At 56.1% G+C, this 19,753-nt stretch overlaps 1 protein-coding gene across 6 annotated transcripts in view; it reads right to left on the minus strand.

Moving 5' to 3' along the window:
* SEPTIN9 (septin 9) overlaps positions 1 to 19,753 on the minus strand; it is a 218,731-nt gene that overhangs the window by 67,810 nt on the left and 131,168 nt on the right. The window contains exon 1 of one of the 6 annotated variants that reach the window (XM_030827384.1): positions 12,795 to 13,222. The exons of the other annotated variants lie outside the window; for them this stretch is intronic. Coding sequence (XP_030683244.1) covers positions 12,795 to 12,972 — 178 coding nt within the window. The 5' untranslated portion in view covers positions 12,973 to 13,222. Of the gene's footprint in view, positions 1 to 12,794; positions 13,223 to 19,753 lie in introns of those variants that run through there. 6 annotated transcript variants of the gene reach the window in all.

The raw sequence follows: 19,753 nt of genomic DNA on the forward strand, positions 1-19,753 counted from the left end.
TCACATTGCAAAGGGAACCCTTGGGCCAGGGAGCGGGGCACAGCCCCCATCTCTCTACCCCCGTTCTCGGCACCAGGCCTGGCACAGACGGGGCCTCGGCCGTGAATAAACGAACAATTGAATGAGAGCCTGCTGAGGGAAGAAGGCGACAGGGACAAGGGAGAAACGATCAGAGCAGCCAACGCCGCCGTGATGACGGTGCCAACAGCAGCACTGACACGTGGGCTCCTGTCGTGCCAGGACCGTTCTAAGCACTTTGCTCTATGAACGCACTTGTTTTTCATCACGTCTCTAGAATGGGCATTTCTATTAGCCCATTTTACAGAGGGGAACACAGTTGAGCATATTGGTCAAGGTCGTGCTGCCAGGAAAGGTCACGGAGTCCAGGTAGCGTGTGGCTTCCCAGCCGGGCTCTGGTTCACACGGCCTCACAGGCAGCCCCATGAAACACGCAGAGAGAGCATGTGAGGGGCCTCCCTGCTGCCCCCCACCCCCAGCTGGGGTCCATCCTCTGCTGAAACCTCCCCAACCTGTTTCCAAGTCCCGCCAGCCACGAGACATTTTTTTGAACATCCAGTACCACCCTCCCATGGCTGTTTGGCCTCATCCTTTTATAGGGCAAGACTTGGGCGAAAAGTGGAAAGGATGAAAATCTCTGAGACAGGTGACAAGGTGGCACCTTTTTTTTTTTTTTGAGACAGCATTTCACTCCTGTCACCTAGGCTGGAGTGCAGTGGCGCGATCTTGGCTCACTGCAACCTCCACCTCCTGGGCTCAAGCTATTCTCCTGCCTCAGCCTCCCGAGGAGCTGGGACCACAGGCACGTGCCACCGCACCCGGTTAATTTTTGTATTTTTTGTAGGGATGGAGTTTCGCCATGTTGCCCAGGCTGGTCTCAAACTCCTGGGCTCAAGCAATCTGCCTGCCTCAGCTTTCTGGGATTACAGACGTGAACCACTGTGCCTGGCTGAGGTGGTTCTCATACAAAGCAGAGAAAACCATCTTTAGTTCAAAACAAATTAATAAGTATTGAATATCTATGTAGAAAAAGACTGGAAGGAAACGTGAACATGTTAACAGTGTTTGTCTGGAGGACGCAATTATTATTGATCATTTCCTTTACATTTTCTAATTTAATTATTTTGTCACAAGTAGGTGTGATTTTCAGAATCACTTAAGATGAAGGTTGGTTTTCTGTATTTTGGTTTTTGAGACAGGGTCTCATCCTGTCACCCAGGAGCTGGAGTACAGTGGTGTGGTCATAGCTCACTGCAGCCTCGAACTCCTAACTCAAGCAATCGTCCCACCTGAGCCTCCTGAGGAGCTGGGACTACAGGCTAGCGCCACTACACCTGGCACCTCTGTTGCCTAGACTGGTCTCGAACGCCTGGCCTCAAGCGACTCTCCCACCTCAGCCTCCCAAAGCTGGGATTACAGGCATGAGCCACCAGGCCCAGCAAAGATTGCCCGCTGCCTCCCGGGTTCAAGAGATTCTCCTGCCTCAGCCTCCCGAGTAGCTGGGATTACAAGCGTGCACCATCACATCTGGCTAATTTTTGTATTTTTAGTAGAGGTGGGGTTTCACCATGTTGACCAGCCTGGTCTTGAACTCCTGACCTTAAGGGATCCACCTGCCTCGGCCTCTCGAAGTGTTGGGATTACAGGCATGAGCCACCACCCTCGGCCTGCTTCTTAGCACTTCTAACCTCTGCCCCTTGGCATCGCCTGGCCAAGCAGATGAAAGGTTCCAGTGAGCCGTCAGCCAGCACCAGGCTGGGGTCTTCCCTGGGCAGCTCCAAGTGGCTGGGATCTGGCTCCTTTTCCAGAGCTGGGTCCAAAAACCAAGATTGGGAATGCATGATGGCTGCTCCGCGGGCCCCTGCTATGAGGTCACTTCCCTGGTTCCAGTGATCGGTCGCTGGCTGTAGGGAGCATGTGGGGAAGTTCAGCCAGGGTTTGTGTCAACACGGCTCTGCTCTATCCACGGCCTAGTGGGTTCCTCCACCTCCCGCTGCATGACAACCCCAGGAAAAATGTTAGGAGGGAGGGAGCTGCTGGGGGTGTGACAGGAGAGACTTTCCAGGGACAGATTTGTAAAAACTGCTTCAAAGTCCTCTCCAAGGACTTTCAAGGCCTCCACTGCCCCCTACTGACGGGTCACGGCTCGGGCAGAGAAAGCTCGGGGTGGAGCTGGCAGGGGGAGGGTGGCCAGCACTCCCAAGGCAAGGAGATGAGCTGGGAGAACAGGGGGCTGGGAGGGCAGCCCCAGACCAGTTCCCGTCTCCAGAACCACCGTCTCCCTCCTCTGGCCACAAAATGAGGCTGGCCAGACACAGGCCTACTCCACAGGCTGGGAGGCTGGCCGTGAAAGCACTGTGCTTGCATGGGGTACCCCACGGTGAACACCATCAGAGCCAACCCCCGGGGTCTGCTGTCCTACAGGGAAGACAATGTAAGGTGCCCATGGAACCCAGAAGCATCTAAAGGATTTGACAGCCATGAGCTGGGAGGATCCAGTTCTGCAGCAGGAGAAAGAGGGGCACAGAGACAGTTTTCACCACATCTGCCCCATCCGCTGTGTTGCCCTGAGCACAGCCCACCCCTCTGTGGTCCCGAGTCTCAGCTCCGAGGTCTCTAAGACCCCTTCCGTCTCCGCAGCTCAGGATGCTCACTTGAAAACCAGGCCCAGCCAGCAGGGCCTCCCTCATCAGCCTATTACTGGCCAGCTCCTGCCCAGCACCCCCCAGCTCATTATCCCCATCTGCGCAAACTCCACACCAGCACCCTAAGCCCTTCTTCCTCCAGGAAGGAGACTGTCCCCAAATGTGTCCCCTGTTCCCTTTCGATCAAAGCCCAGAAAACAGGAACCAGCCTCAAGCCTCCTCTCCCCGCCGAACCGTTGGCCTTTTTGGACGCCCCTCTGATTCTCTGCCAACATCCCCACAACACAATCAGCCCTCAGTCCCTCCCCAGATGCAATCGGCCAGCACACTGTAGCCCAGGCAGCCGGTGATGTCCCCATTTTGCAGCCTGTGGGAGCCGGCACACCTCTCAGCCAGGTGGGCTGCAGGAGCCAGTCGTGGCGAGGGCAGGAGGTCTGGGTGCTGACGGCATCGGCACCATCAAAATCATGGTCAGATCAAGGTCACGGTCAGCGAGCTTCTCCACCTGCAATTTCCTCCTCACCAAGGTGGCCTCAGCCTCGGCCTTGGCCTTGGTCTTGGCCTCAGGAGCTGCAGACACACCCCCAAGTCCCTGCCCCAGGAGCTTGGCCTCACACACACTGGAGGACACAGAGCTGGGGCACAAACAGCCAAGAACAGGTACATCTGCAACCAGGAGCAGGGGGCAGAGGGCTGCTGAGATGCTCCCATTCCCACTGGCTGCCTCCTCCGAGGACTTACCACTTATTATACACTGACTGTATACCCAGGGCTGTGACATGTCTGCTTCTTACATTATATCATTAAATCCCCAAATTTTTCCCCAATTTACATACGATGAGGCAGATTCAGAGTCAATAACCTGCTTATCAGCTTCTGAACCCAGGGGTGGCTCTAACCTCCCTCCTTCCAGCTCCTTTGGGCCCACACGGGTACTGAGGCACAAGGGAACCCCACCAGCTGGGAAGTGCGCCCTCCCTCTGCTGACCCCACAGCCCTCCCAGCCTGTGTCTGAAGCTGCCAACATCCTCCCATCCAGCACTGCTCTCTTTAGCCTGAGCTGTCGCTGTGTGACGCGGGGTTAGTGCTCTAACGTCTCTGGACTACATCTGCAAGATGAGGATGCCGCCACACAGCCTACTTCAAATGGTCACTAAGTTTGCCTGCACAGCTAACATCTGCCGAGCCTGTGACACGGACCAGCTTTGCTTCAATTTCGGATGTGGTACTCCCACCCAGTTTGGGGGTGGAACTGTTAGTTCCTCTTTTTCTGGATAAGGAAGTTGAAAGGCTCCAGAAGGCACCAGGGTCAGCTGGTTTGCCAGTAGGTACTGTGTCCACCCATCACTCACGGCCCACCCTTGACCGCTTCGCCTGTCTCCCCGGTTGAGATTCTGGGCGTACTTGAACATTTTGCCAATGGCTGAACCTGCAGCAGGGTCACTGTGTCAGCTGCGCCTGCCAGGCCACCCTCCCCGAGCTCTGTCCAAGGCAGGGCCAGTCTTCATACCTTGCTTCCTTGCCAGTGTCCCACCCAAGGCCCTGGGAAGACCCTGGAGTCAGAGATCCGGCTAAATCCTGGCAATGCCCCATACCTGCTGTGTGACTATGGGCCAGCCACTCAGTCTCTCCGTGCCTCCCGGGTTGCTGTGAGGGTTACAGGAGATGCGCGGAGGGCCCTGAGCTTGGTGGCTGGCATGCTGGAAAGGCTGGTTACGTGGTGCAAGGATGGCAGTGGTGACAATAAACGAATCGAATGAAAACAAGGGAAACTGGGCCTGGGGAGGGGCGCTGGTTAAACAGACCTGAGTGGATCATGACCTTGGCACATGATGAGCAGGCAGCAACAGCTCCAAATAGCAAGTCGGGCAGGCCCAGGATGACTCAGCCCTGGGTGCTGCCCAGGGCCCCCTCTCAGCTCCCCTGCCGGCCTGGTCTCCTCCTGTTCCAGCCTGACTGCCCCTATCGGCTCCAATGAGTTCCCAACCAGGACTGAGGCAGAACAGACAGGGCTCAAGGCCCTGCAGGCAGGCACAGAGTGTGGATGGCAAACAGGAGATGCTCCAGGCACCCTGCCATCCTTCCCTCCCCGAAGGCTGACAACATCAACCTACAGAAGAAGCTGTTCTTCCTGGCCTCGGATCCCATCTCAACACAGTGCACGAGGCAGCTGTGCCCAAGGGGTGTGACTACCCCTGCAGACGGAACCCATTCACTGTGCCCAGCCCACAGCCAGAGCCCGGAGGACGGGGGAAGTGAGGTGGGGCACCTCCTGCAGTGAAGGGACAATCCAATCCAGCTGTTTTTTCTTGGATTGCTTCTGGAACTCACCCTGTCATGGCTCTACCCTAACTGAGCTTCCCAAAGCCTCAGAGAGCTTTGTCCTTTCCCCTGCACCCCATCTCTTCCACTTGTGCTGGATTAGTCCCCCAGAAACCCCGTCTCCTGTCATTCCCAGGGCACCAAGGCTGGTTGGTGGGTTTAGGGATTCCCAACTTCTGATCCAGCCCCAGTGGCTCACCCCACACTCACCGGCACTCACAGGTGTGTCCCCCACCTCCGGCCTCTGCACAGGCGGCCCCACATTCTGGGAGCTCAGCCTCCCCCAATGACTCACTCCAGAGCACAGGGACCTCTGTCTCTGACTCCTTCTTAGCTCCAACCATGAGCAGTCCATATCATAGCAATGCCTTAGCTGCTTGTAGCTGTCTGCTAAGTTATGATAATGCCCCTTTGCCCTCTAACCTAATGTCTGCATACAGACAAACCTCCACATTCTAAGCAGACCAGATACCACTTCCTCCAGGAAGTCTTCCCTGACTGCTCCAGTTGGACAGAGGCTTCCCTCCTTTGTGCTCCCCTAATGCTTAACAGGCATTCACTGAGCACCCGTGACATGCAAGGCACCCGCAACACAAGTCAGTGTCCCCTGCCCTCCCAGAGGGCATATGAACAAATAAACGGCAAGACTCTCCAATAGCCATCCATGCCCCACGGAAAGCCACCCACAGGCATGGGAGGGCTGCTTTAACTGTGCGTGACAGGGAGGCCTCTCCAAGATGGCAGTGCTTCAGCAAGACCCGAATGAGGCGGCCAGGAGGTCTGGGGAGGGACTTTCCAGGAGGGAACAAGTGAACATTCTTCCGTGAGGATGAGCCCTCATGTTCCAGGAGCAGCCAGGCCAGGGGGCCGGTGCAGTGAACAGGGGCTGAGGGGAGTGGCCAGGTGACGTAGGATCTCACAGGCCGCCCCATGATGAGTCAGCGCTCCAAGTACAGGAGACACCCAGGGAAGGTTTAGGCTGGGGAGTGATTTGAACAGATTCTCCATCCAGGAGCTCACCGGGGCTCCTGGGCTCACGCTGTTGCGCCACTGCACGCCTCCGGGGGTCGGGGGGGGGCACCCTTTACACCATCATCATAGGCAACGCTCCTGGGGGAGGTGTGCTGTGCAGGGGACTCGCTGGCCACCCTGTGGGGCAAACCACAGGGGACTGTGTAGGACAGGCGGTCAGTTCAGGAGGGACAACTACCCAAGCAGGGGTCAGAGGGCACTCAGATTCGGGAGGAATCCTCAACTTCTCAGGCCCAGGCAACCAGAGGTGGGGGGCGGGGTGCTGCTTCCTGAGATGGGAGGCCTGGGGGCCTGGCTGCATTCCCTGGTGTGGAGGTGCCCGGAGGTGTGGACGCCTCCTCCTGAGGCTGGGACCCTCTGGCCATCCTGACCCACTGCTCCGATCCTATCCGCCTGTCTGAGGGCATGGCCTGAACTCACAGCCGTACACACTCTCCTCTGCACAGGGGGGGCCGGCACAGTAGCCTCTCTTCTACAGATCAGGACCCTCAGAGCTCCAGGAGGGCTGGGACTGTCCGAGACCGCACAGCCAGGGTCAGACGCAGCTGGGCCAACCTCGTCACTTCTGGCTACACGCACAGATTCTAAGCACAGATAAAATTCTGCTGGTTGGGAGGGTCGGAGGGGGGTAGATGAGTGGGTGGGCGGCTTCCTCTTAGCCTCCCAACATGCTGGGTCCCTGCGGGGAGGGGGCACAAAGACCCTACCTTTCCCAAGAGACAGAGAAAGAGGCAGTGGAGGGTCCCTCTCTGGCTGAGGCTCCAGGTCCTGAGTGGTGGATGCAGCCCCACTTGGAGGCTGGAAGTCAGGCGGCCTTGGGGGTGTGTGAGGCCCGCCAGCTCAGCTGCAGCTCCTTCCATGTAAGGGAACCCCCACAGGCAGCGTCCCCACGGCCAGAGAGGGGGCCAGGAAGAGGTGGGGGCTGTAGCCAGAGTGACACTCGGGTGGGCTTCACCCTGGGGACACAGTCACATCCCCCTCCCGGACCCCTGAAGCCCTCAGGTACGGGTCAAGGACTCTCAGCTGCAGGCAGGAGAGGGCCCCACAGCCACAGATCCAGGGAGTCCAGCTTGCAAAGCCCAGAGGCTTCCGGAGGCCGCTGGCCCGGCTTCCTGTGCAGCTGGGTTTTCCTGGGAGGCCCTCCTCCAGCACTCTCAGTCCCCAGCCCGCAGGACCTCCCACAGCTGGGCCCATCTTCCCAGGCCGGGGTCACGTGGTGCAGGTCAGTGGGGCTCTGGGGGAGGGCAGGGCGCCAGGAACAGCCCCGGGGGTGGGGGGACTGGAGCAGAGCTCACTTTGGCCGCCTGCCCACTTTGCACGAGGGACGCTAGACTTCCACATGTGGTCACTCAACTTCGCCCAACTATGCGTAAGTCCTGGTTACCCTCACCCTACTGACGGGAATTAAACCGGCCAAGGAGCAGCTCAGAATCTGAGCGGAGCAGGGGTCCCAGCCTCCCAGGAGTTCTAGGCACCCCCCAGCCCCTCCTTCCGAGTACTGAGTCCACACACTCAGCGCCCGGATGCCCATTCACTTGGGGATCCGGCAACCGCTAGTCAGCATGGCTTCCAAAGGGCTTCTGTGCAACAGGTCTCATTTGATCCTCCCAAAAACCCTCTGAGGCAGGACAATGTTATTCAACCCATTTTACAGACAAAGCAACTGAGTCATAAAATGGCTTGCCAAAAGATACAGAGGCAGAAAGATCAATAGCAAAGAGCTTCTCTGCGATCCTGACCAGCAAGGCCCCCAGAAAAAAGCAAGGGACCCCGAGGCCCTCACAGGAACAGAGTCCTGGAGGGGAACGAGAGCTTAGCCTCATGCCACCCTCAAGGGGTACCTTGAAGGTCAAGGTATTGGGCCCAAGCAGGCTGGACTGTGTTCCCTGTACCCCTCCCACCTCCTGAAGCCCCTTCCCTCCCACCCAGGTGGGTCGTGGAGGTGTCCACAACACATAATGGAACAGCTGGTGGGTCATGGGCCCCCCACTGAGCCAAGAGGCTCGACCAGAGGCTCAAACAGTGGCACAGAAACCATGAGCCTCGCTGCAAACCAGCTCGGGCTTTGGAGTCAAGCAGCCCTGTGTTCAAAGCCAGGGTCAGCCACTTCTAGCTCTGTGGCCTGGGGCCGGTTCCTCAACCTCTCTGTGCCTCGGTGCCTTCTTCTCTACAGTAGTAACAGGAACCGTTTTCTATGGCGATAGTGCGGATACATCCCATGAAGCACATAAAGCTTCGATCCCAGTGCCTGGAGTACGTCAGGACGCAGTAAGTGGTCACTTACGATTCATGAAATATTAATAAGGCGAGGGGTGGAATGACAGCCTCCTTGCGTTGTCCCTAAAATGGAAACAAATCTGCTCAGCGCTCAAAGCAGCAGAAAGTGAGCCAAGGACAGGCTCCCAGCAACCATGCCCTGGCAGAGTGTTCCCTGCTGGCCCCAGGCAGGGCTCAGGGCGGGCGGCCACCCTCCAGATGAGCTCATCGCTGGCACCTGCTTCCAGAGCACATGCCTGGACTTTCCAGATCTTTCCTCCCCTCTCTCTGACCTTCCCCTACTCTGCAACCCCCACCTCCTGCCACTTTCTTACTCACTCTCTACTTTCATTCCTGTTCAAAAACAAATAATGGAGGCCAAATGTGTCAGCTGGCTCCCTGGAAAGGCTTCCCTGCAGCAGGAACGCGAGGGGGGCGGTGGAGGATTACTCAGCGCAAGCCATGTGATCTCCACACGGAGCCGGGGAAGGGGAGGTGCTGAGATGGAGGGTGCTAGGATCGAGGCACTGAGATGGGGTCACTGGACAATGGCCAAGGCCAGCTCCTGTTCCCACCCCAACAGGGGCCCCCACATTTAGGGGCCACATCTCTAAAGTCTCTTGGGCAAGAGAGACGAATCCCATCACAGGGTCAGAAATGCTGCCTCCAGGCCGCCATCTGGGTGGGGGTGGGAGATCCCTCGCCAGTTCCTAAACATTCACTCTGTGGACAAAACTGTCAAGGGGAACTCAGTGTTTCCACAACAGCTTAGTCAAGATATAGGTATTAGGCCGGGCACGGTGGCTCACGCCTGTAATCCCAGCACTTTGGGAGGCTGAGGCGGGCGGATCACTTGAGGCCAGGAGTTCGAGACCAGCCTGGCCAACATGGCGAAACCCCATCCCTACTAAAAATACAAAAATTAGGCAGGTGTGGTGGTGCGAGCCTGTAGTCCCAGCTACTCGGGAGGCTGAGACAGGAGAATTGCTTGAACCCTGGAGGTGGAGGTTGCTGTGAGTGGATATCACACCATTGCACCCCGGCCTGGATGACAGAGCGAGACAGTCTCAAAAAAAAAAAAAAAAAAAGATGCAGGTATTGTCTCAGGGCTCACAAGTCCAGGGCCCCCTCTCAGCTCCCCTGCTGGCCTGGTCTCCTCCTGTTCCAGCCTGACTGCCCCTATCGGCTCCAACGAGTTCCCAACCAGGACTGAGGCAGAACAGACAGGGCTCAAGGCCCTGCAGGCAGGCACAGAGTGTGGATGGCAAACAGGAGATGCTCCAGGCACCCTGCCATCCTTCCCTCCCCGAAGGCTGACAATGTCAACCTACAGAAGAAGCTGTTCTTCCCGGCCTCGGATCCCATCTCAACACAGTGCATGAGGCGGCTGTGCCCAAGGGGTGTGACTACCCCTGATCTCCGACGTTCGCATTTAATCCTGATGCAGATCCCAGCAGGAAAAGGGAGAAGAGCCAGAAGGCTGTGGGGACGAGGGGTTTACAGCAGTGCTTATTAAATTTGCTCTGGCAGGCAGAAGTGTCCCCTGGAGGCTGCTAGACTAGCAGAGGGCCCACCCCAGACTCTAGTTCTGGAGGGCTGGGTTAGGGCCCAGGAAGCTGCATTTCGGCAGGGAATTCCGAGCTATCCTGAGTCCTACTTTGGAAACAAGAGCCAGGAGAGCAGAACAGAACCGGAACCAAAAGCTTTTGTGGGCCCAGTTTCATGGGGACGGACCCTTGCATCATCCAAGGTGACCATTAGCCCGGCTCCCTGGGACCAGCTCTGAGTGCTCACTGGGGAAAGCGGGACCTGCAGAGGACGGTTTTCCAGGATCCCCCTGACCACCCACCCCCAGCCCGCTCTCACCCCAGCTTCTCCCACCTCCATCCTCCACCTAGAACTCTGGAGAGCTGGCCCTGGAGGCCCAGAGACCAGAAATGACGGGAGACAAAGGGAGAAGGTCCCCTCCCCGTTCCCCAGCCACGCCAATGGGCTGACCTCCCAGGAAGCCACACCAGCCACTGCTACTGTCCTGGCCGCCCCGCCTGGCCCTGAGGCTGGGTGATGACAAGCATTCCGTTCTGCCTGCTTCTTCACCTGAGACTCCTGCTGATGTCACGAGAAGCCTGACCACGCGCCCAGGAGGTACAGGAGAGAGCCCAGAGCTGTTCAAGAACACATAAAGCTGAGGCCCGGGTCCTGCACCGAGGAAGGGCCAGGAAGGGTTAAAGGAAAACCCCAGCTGAGCACAATGGCTCATGCCTGGAATCCCAGCACTTTGGCAGGCCAAGGCAGGAGGATCATTTAAGCCCAGGAGTTGGAGGTCAGCCTGGGAAATACAGTAAGACCCCATTTCTACAAAAAAAAATTAAAATTAAAAAATTAACCAGGCATGGTGGCACAAGCCTGCAGTCCCAGCTACTTGGTAGGCTGAGGTGGGAGGATTGCTGGGCCCAGGAGGTCAAGATCACAGCGAGCGGGAGACTGGGCCATTGAACTCCAGCCTGGGCAACAGAGAGAGACCGTCTCAAAAAAAACCCCTACACTCCATGGAGCTTAGCGGAAACCTTGGCCAGGGTGTCTCGATTGTGAAATGAGCATGGCAGCTGCCAATCCCCGAGGGTGAAGACCCATCCACTAACAAGCTGCACCCCGGCGCGGTGAGAGGAAGTGCCTGGGGAAAGCCGTCGGCCGAGGCACAGAGCTCAGCCCGATCCATCGTGGAGGAGCCACTCCAGTTCCAAAGAGAAAGATCAATAAACCTCAGGTGAATGTCCCAAAAGCCATCCCTGTACACTGGGAGGGTGCATCCTGGGACACGTGGATACCTTCTCCCAGGACAGGAAGCAAAACCAGCACGCAGAGATGTGAGCCTCCCTGCTCTTGCCAGAGCCAACCTGGAGCCCTCATCTCGGTCCCCAGGGAAGCGCAGACCCCCACCTCCACCGCAGCCAAAAGACTTCCTGTTGACTTTCCCAGCAGCATCCAGCCCAGTCTTGTGGGGAGAGGTGGCAGGGGGAGGAGACAGAGAAAGATGAACTCCCGGCAGCTGTGACTGGGGGAGAGAAATGCGGTTCCAATCTGTTCCTGCTCACCCCACAGACGGGCGGTGTCTTATTTCAAAATCCAGGGCAGCTGAGGGACTGAAGGAAGAGGCGGACACCTTCTAACTGGGGTTTTCTTTCATTTCACCCCATGGCACCTTACACAGGAAAGAGCCGTAAGGTCTCGGGCTCCTGGCATCCAGCCAAAGCCTCAGGCAGGGGCCCAGACGCTGGGCTGTGCTATCACTCCAGGTAGACCGGGAGTCAGCGACGGTCGAGCTCCACCCCTACCCCCACCACTGCACAGTACCCCGTCTCCAGGACAGCTCAGCTGCCAGGCTGCTCCAGGGTTCAAATCCAGACACTTAACTGTGCGGCCTCAGGCGAGTGGCTTAAGCTCTCTGCGCCTTGATTTCCTAATCTGGAAAATGGGATAATGAAAGTAACTGCTGGGCAAGGCAAGGGGTAAGTGAAAGCCAGCATTTGAGAGTGATGTGGTTAGGACCGTCATTGTGACCAGATACTGAGCCTTCTCCTCCCACCTGAGATAAGGGTTTCACTGTTGCCAGAAAGATCTGGACCCAGAAGGACCAGGGAAGTCATCTCATTTGCAATCCCAGAGGAAAGGGGAGGTCCCCGTGCCAGCTGGCTGCTGCAGGGGAGAGGGTGGGACACAGCTGGGGGACAGAGGAGCATGGGCAGCAGGAGGAATGGCCGGCAGAGAAGTCCCCCCAAGATCTAAAGAACTGTCCACCAGGAGGACAGCTCGGGCTCTCCCCACTGAGAAAGACTCCTCTGGACAGTTGGGCCGAGGATTCCCAGGTCCTCTGGGTGGAGCAGAATCAGCCATCACTGAAGCCACATGTCCCACAAGCTAGCAAGCACAAGTGGGGGACTGCCCAGGTATCTCTGTTTCATAGGGGCCAGGCACCAAGGTGGCCAGGGTGGCCAGAGGACATCACGCAGCCCAGTGGGGGCCTCGCAGAACCACCAGCCAAGAAGACACATGCAGAAGCACGCAAGTGTTCTGAGGAGGCAAACTTCCTGCTGGACTGAACATGGGGAGCTGAGCTTCCAGTCACTGAGCCGGGCTGTCCGGCCCGCTTCTCTCTTCCTGAACAGAAGGTCCCCAGACAGAGCAGCCAGGCAACGGCATGGCCAAGCGGGGGTCTGCATTCCAGGCCTGCCCTGCAGCCTGACCAGCATGTCGCCCTCCTAGGAGACACAGGACTCGCCAGGGCTCCCCCAGGCTGCTACAGGAATAAGGCAGGGCTGTGACCTCCTCCATGGCCCAGGCGCCTGGGGGAGGGACCATGAGCTCCAGTTCAGGGGACAGACAGGAAACGGAGAGTCCACCCTCCCCCCAACCACGGAGCTGGCTTCTCCTCCACTGCATCCTCCCCAGCCATGCCCCCCACCAGAAGAACACTGCACCCAGTGGGTGGTTTTGCAGGGACACCCAGCCCGATGAAGTTACCTGGTGGGGGCCTTGAGGGATGTGGCCTCCTGAAATACACACGGGCAGTGGGCGCGTCGGAGGCTGTGTGGGGCCTTGCTTCCTGGGGATGACCGGGAGGTGCCTCAACCGTCTGTAACCCGAACCCGCTGTGACCGGGACTTGCTGCTTCCCCATCCCAGCCCTCTCCTATCAGCATCAGCTAAGCATTAGTCAGCAGGTGCCGGCAGGGAGGCACAGCCTACGGCAGGCCTGCAGTTAGACCAGCACCGGGGGAGGGACCGGGAGAGAGACCTCTAGAGTGGAAGCCACAGCCCCTCTTCCTCCTAGGCTGGGCAACAGACCACCATTCCCAGCCAGCCCTGGGAAAGCGGGAGGGGTCAGCTGGGTCGCAGGTACAGCGCTGGGGTCCCCTGAGGTGGCTGCTGCTGAGTACGGCCCTTCTTCCTCCTGGGCTGGGCAACAGACCACCATCCCCAGCCTGCCCTAGGGAAGCAGGAGCTGGGGCACAGGTACAGCGCTGGGGTCCCCGCGGCGGCTGCTGCTGACCACAAGCCTGTTACTCCTCCTCCAGCTGGGTTCCCGCTCCAGTCCTGAAAGCACCTCCCTCAGCTCCCATCTCGTGCCCAGGAGGCAGCCGACATCCCAAGTGCTGCCAGAGCAGGAGGCTGGGCCTGCAAGTGTGACCCACCTGGGGAGGATAGAGGGAAAGACCACCTCCGTTCAAACAGCAGCCTTCTCCTTCCCCTCGGGGGTTCCCACGGGGTCTCCAGTCTCTCTCTGGCCAAGAGGTAAGGAGAGGCAGGAAAGTTTCAGGAACATCGGCAAAGAGACAGGGCAGGCTGCTAGAGGAAGCGGGTTGTAGGATGCCTAAGGCTTCAGGCTGGGCTTTGGGAGGCCAGGGTACGGGCAACTGGGAGGCTCAGGCAGGGAAATCTGCCCCGCAGGGACCCTGGGAGACAGGGGAGAGGGGACATGACAGCCATCCCTCACTGCTTCCTGGCTGTGGCTTCCGGGGGCTTCCGATCAAACCAGACGCACCCCATGCACCGGGTCTTGGTCCAGCCGGGAAGCAGGGCCCACAGACCTACATGACTGCCTGGGCAGTGATCCCCAAAGCGTCCCCCATCACCAGCTGGGGAGCTCCCGAGGGGAGGGTGGCTTTGCAGAGCATCTGGAGATATCAATGGGCCGTGAGGAAAGGAGGAGGCGTGGACATCCTCACGGCCTTAAGAGAAAATCAAGGCAGAGCTGGAGGCCGGGCACGGCGGCTCACACCTGTAATCCCAGCACTTTGGAAGGCCAAGGCGGGCAGATCGCTTGAGGTCAGGAGTTCAAGACCAGCCTGGCCAACATGGTGAAAACCAGTCTCTGCTAAAAATACAAAAACTAGCTGGCCATGGTGGCACGCGCCTGTAGTCCCAGCTACTCAGGAGGCTGAGGCAGGAGAATTGCTTGAATCCAGGAGGTGGAGATTGCAGTGAGCCAAGATGGCACCACTGCACTCCAGCCTGGGCAACACAGAGTAAAACTCCATCTTAAGAAAAAAAAAAAAAAAAAAGAGCAGAGCTGGAGGCCGGGTGGCTCTCAGAGCCTGACAAGGAGGCTGTGGGGCTGGGCTGCCTTTCCAGCCATCCGAGGGGCAGGGACTGGCCCAGCCTGAGCTTCAGACCCACAAGAGGCTGAACCGGAGCGGGACTCCAAGATGAGGCAGGGCTATCCTGTCCACACCTGTGTCCAGGCCCACCCTCTCCAGGAACTCAGTTTGATGGTCTCTCAGGCTGAGAGGCTGTCAAGGGGCTGTAAGGTGCCCCAACGTGTGAGTCGGTGGGTTCTGATGTGTGACAGCTCGGGGCACTCCCCCCACTGCCAGGGAACAGGAATGAGAAGCCCCCACTCCCGGTGTCTGGCAGGCGGGAGGCCGCCACTGGACTGTGTGCCCAGGTGCCAGCAGACCCCGAGGGCCCATGGATATGGCACATGACCACTTTAGTTTTAATGACCAACACCTGTGCAGCAGGTGCTGAGGGGCCCCAGCCCCGAGCAAGGCTGGGTTCCTGGAATCCCCCGGTAGGAGGATTTGCAGCTGAGGAGCTCTTAAGATTTTTTTTTTGGTAGCAAACAAAGCATGGGGCTGGACGGTGGACCTATGAGGGCCCTCACATGAACGCGGATATAGACAAAAAAGAAGGGAAACATTTGTGAACAAAAGGAATGGCTCCTGCGTATTGAACTTCCACGTACCGGCCCTTGTCTGGTATAAAGTCCTCAGGAACTCTCCGACAGCTTCAGTTAGAAACGTGCTTTTGTTTGGCTACATGGAAAATTCTATACACACTAAGATATATGATGTTTCTGATCCTCCCTAGGAATGTTCTATGCTTTCTGGGTTTATGATTTGGAATTTGCAGACCTTGCCTCCTCTGTTCCAGGATCTTGAATGCAGGAAACGTTTTCTATGTGCAAGGACCCCCTTCCCCTCTGCCAGGGTCCATCAGCCTCTCTCTGTCCACAGGTGTCAACCAAACCCTCGCACCTGCCGCCGCCTCTTTCTAATTACCCCCTGCAACCCATCAAGAGCTTCCCTACCACGAGAGATCGGCTGCTGGCGACACACAAGGCACACAGAAGTCCGTGAAATGACACTGAGCATCTATTAGGCACTTCTTGTGTGCCTGGTTTGGTAATATTTAGTAAAATCGCAATGCTCTGGGCACATCAGTACACTTCCTTATGTTCACCCTCCCAACAACTCAATGAGATGGCTCTATAAATGCAGAAACTGAGGACAGGAAGGCGAGACTGGCCCAAAGCCACAGGTTAGGAGGGGTAGGGCCAAAATTCAAATCCAGGTAGTCTAGTACCAAATCCCAGCTCTTCACATGAAAGGCATCTTGTAACTCCTCGAGAAGGCTGGGACTATTATTTTCATTGTACAGATGAGGAAACCAAGATGCCAAATGGCCAGGCAACCCTGGAGCCAGGAGATGGGCCCAATGGCTTATGGGAGCACATGGAATGGAGCCCATGGGAGGCTCAAGGTTGGGGTCCCTCATCTTCTCCTGGTCTAAGGGATGAGGTGACTGGGAGTGTCAGAGACACTCTAGGACTGGCCATCCAGGTGCTCTGCATCCAGTTCCAGCGTGGAGTGGGCGAGGGTGGACAACCTGCCATCCAGCAGGGCTGCTGTCCGTATCCCGGTGGCTCTTCAAAGCCTGGCTAAGCAAATCAAGACTGTCCACGGACCAGAGTGACCCCAAGCCACACAAGCACTCAGTTATGCTTCGGAGGATGCAGGACTGGGAAGGTCTTCCTCCCACTGCATCCTCACCCAGCTCCTCCGTGGGGCAGCTGGCTCCAGGCACAGACCCAGACGTCCCTCTCCCTGCCTGCTGCTGGCATGTCCCTGGCTTCACTGCTGCTTCAGGGAGGGGCCCGAGAGCTCCCCGGCCCCATTATTCATCACACTCCATTCAGAGGGCCGGGGGCTCAGCGCCGACGCCAAGCATCCAGCAGCAAAACCACGGGTTGGAAAGGGCCACAGTGCTGCTCTGATCTGGCCCCATCCCATGCCGGGTGCTGTTCTCACCAGCTCCTTCCTGTTCCTGGCCCCACCTCTCAGGTACCACAAGCTCTGCAGGTCCAAAGCCAAATTTACCAGCCCTTGACCCTCTCCAGCTGGGATTACGGTGAAGCCTTCGTCCAGGTGCAAAAGTTAAGGGAGTGCCAAAAAATCCAGGAATCAAACAATATTTTAAAGCAACATTTTAAACAGATCAAATTCCACGCTGAACAAACTCTGACAGGGCTGTGCACGTGCAGGGCTGGGCCTGTCTTAATTTAAAATTCCAACATTTGTTCATCATAGAGGTTACTTTACATCATTTCAATATTTAAAAATACTGCATTAAATACTGTCTGTGTTGATTCCTGAGCTCTTTGGTGTCCCCTTACATTTTGCTCCTGACAAGTGCCTGACACACCTTCCTCCAGCCGGTCCTGCTCTCCAGGTGCCCTCCTGGGTCTGTCCTGCCCACGCTCCTCGCAGCCACCAGGAGCCACTGCATCTGCCTTATTTTGCTCCTTACGCCTCTGCACCGTCCACCTTGCCATGCTTCCCTCGTGTGCCTTGGTCACACGTCAGCTCCAGACAGGAGCCCGGTGGGCTGGGAGCACGTACTAATGCTGCATTCCCTCAGCCTCAGTGCCGGGCACAGGGCAGCACTGGAGATTTCTTTTTCTTTTTTTTATTTTGAGACATAGTCTCGCTCTGTCACCCAGGCTGGAGTGCAGTGGCACAGTTTTGGCTCACTGCAACCTCCACCTCCTAGGTTCAAGCTATGCCTCCTGGAATCAAGCAGATTCTCCTGCCTCAGCCTCCCGAGTAGCTGGGACTACAGGTGCACGCCACTGCACCCAGGTAATTTTTGTATTTTTAGGAGAGATGGGGTTTCACCATGTTGGCCAGGCTGGTCTCGAACTCCTGACCTCAGGTGATCTGCCTGCCTCGACCTCCCAAAGTGCTGGGATTACAGGTGTGAGGCACCACGCCTGGCCGAGACTTCTTGAATAAACAAACATTACCAGCATGGAGATCCACCCAGGGAACCTACTCAGACTCTGCCTCCGCACCTCTGCCTGCTGCGCCCAGAAGCAACCCAGGGCCACTCCAGCCACCTCCACCTGGCCACCTCCTGGCCCTCACCCAGGCGGGCTTGTCCCACCCTGTGGGCCAAGAAAACTATCTAGTGGGTAGTGACCAGCATTTTTTTTAATTTGAAAAGAATACACTCACCAGCGGTGGCAACAACCCAATGTCCCCCAGCTGATGATGGACAATATGTCTGTCCACAATGGAATGGTCCATGCCATGGTGGAATATTACTCAGGGAAGCACTGGCACCTGCTACAATGTGGATGGACCTTGGAAACATGACACCAAGTGGAGAAGCCAGACACAAAGGCCAAACGTGCAATTCTCTGTACAAGAAATGTCTAGAATCGGCCAGGAGCAGTAGCTCATGCCTGTAATTCCAGAACTTTGGGAGACCAAGGCAGGAGGATCACTTGAGCCCAGGAGTTCAAGACCAGCCTGGGCAACATGGTGAAACCCCATCTCTACAAAAAATACAAAAATTAGCCGGGCATGGTGGCACAGGCCTGTAGTCTCAGCTACTCGGGAGGCCGTGGTGGGAGGATGGCTCGAGCCTGGGAGGCGGAGATTGCAGTGAGCAGAGATTGAGCCATTGCACTCCAGCCTGGATGACAGAATGACACCCTACCTAAAAAAAAAAAAAAAAAGAATCCACACAGATAGAAAGGAAATATGGAGGAAGAGGGCAGGATTGATAGCTAAAGGCTACAGGGTTTCCTCTTAAGAAAAAAATTTTCTAAATTTCTCAAATTTTCAATTTTCTAAAATTGGTTGTGGTGACAAAGGTTGCACTACTCTCTGAATAGACTGAAAACCATGGAATTATTCACTTTAAATGGGTGGATTGGGCCGCACGGTGACTCACGCCTGTAATCCCAGCACTTTGGGAGATTGAGGTGGGTGGATCACCTGAGGTCAAGAGTTCGAGACCAGCCTCAACATGGAGAAACCCTGTCTCTACTAAAAACACAAAATTAGCCGGGTGTAGTGGTGCCTGTCTGTAATCTCAGCTACTCGGGAGGCTGAGGCGGGAGAATTGCTTGAACCCAGGAGGTGGAGGTTCCGGTGAGCCGAGATCACGCCATTGTGCTCCAGCCTGGGCAACAAGAGCGAAACTCCATCTCAAAATAAATAAATAAATAAGTGGATTGTATAGTAGCTTACTTGAATCTCAATAAAGCTGTTTAAAAAAAAATGAAAAAAAGCCTTCCCTCTCTCCAAAACAAACAAACAAAAAAAGAGAGAGAGAGAGGGAAAAAAAACAGAAAATACCGAAGTGTAGCACAGGCATGGTAAAGGTAAGAATTCCATCATGGAAATTTGGTTTCATTTATACACCCCCCCCCACCCCCACCCCATATATAGGTGTGTCCTGGTTCGTGGTGTCAATCGCATGTCTTTCTGGAGGCTGCAGTCCAGACTGATTTTGAAAGCCGCTCTCTGGGCAACTCCAAACTTCTCATAATTCCCGAAGCCCTTGGCCTGCTAGGACCACTCAGCCCCCCAGACCCAGTACCCTGTCCATACCTACTCAAGACTGCAGCCTTGGGGATGGGGGCTCTCTCTTAAGGGTGCAGGGGTCCTGTGGCTTCGTCCCCTCTCAGAATACACATCACCCTGCACTGCACACATGTGCCTCACTCAACACGGAGCATCCCAGGACGCCAGCCACAGCCAGTCATGTTTGCACACCAACTGATCGATCGTGCTCTGCTGATCAATCGTGTCAATCATCACGCTGCATACTGTCCTCACTACGCGAGCTAAAGCAACCCCCCCTCGGAATAAGCTGAGGGATTTTAAATAAGCTAAAAGACGCTTTTCTAGGAAAAAAAAATAATGCATTTTAAGAAGAAAGAAAAACTCCCAAACTCATAGACCCATGGAAAAAATTTAAGTTTTTAAAGTGCTAGACTCCCCCAAAAGTATCAGGCTCAGATGGTTTCACGAGTGAATTCTTGAAAAGTTTTAACAAAGAGATTATTATGTCACTGCTTAAAATGTTCCAGAACACAGAGGGGAAAAGAAATGCATCCAAATTGTTTTTGCTAAGCCAGCACAATACAGACACCAAAACTGATAAAAATAGCACACACACACACACACACACACACAATGTCCCACCCGCTCCAGACCAAGCTCGCTGCTGCGTATCTGGGCAATACCATCTACCCCTACCTCGCTGCTGAAACCAAAATACATTCCAATGGATTCATGATTTCAACATGTAAAAATGAAACCACAGAAGAAGTACTAGAAGAAAACGTGGGTGAAATTCTTTCCTATAATTTCAGAACGCAGGAGACCTCTAAGCAGGACATGAATT

Source organism: Nomascus leucogenys, chromosome 14 (genome assembly GCF_006542625.1).
Source record: "Nomascus leucogenys isolate Asia chromosome 14, Asia_NLE_v1, whole genome shotgun sequence".
Taxonomy (NCBI): domain Eukaryota; kingdom Metazoa; phylum Chordata; class Mammalia; order Primates; family Hylobatidae; genus Nomascus; species Nomascus leucogenys.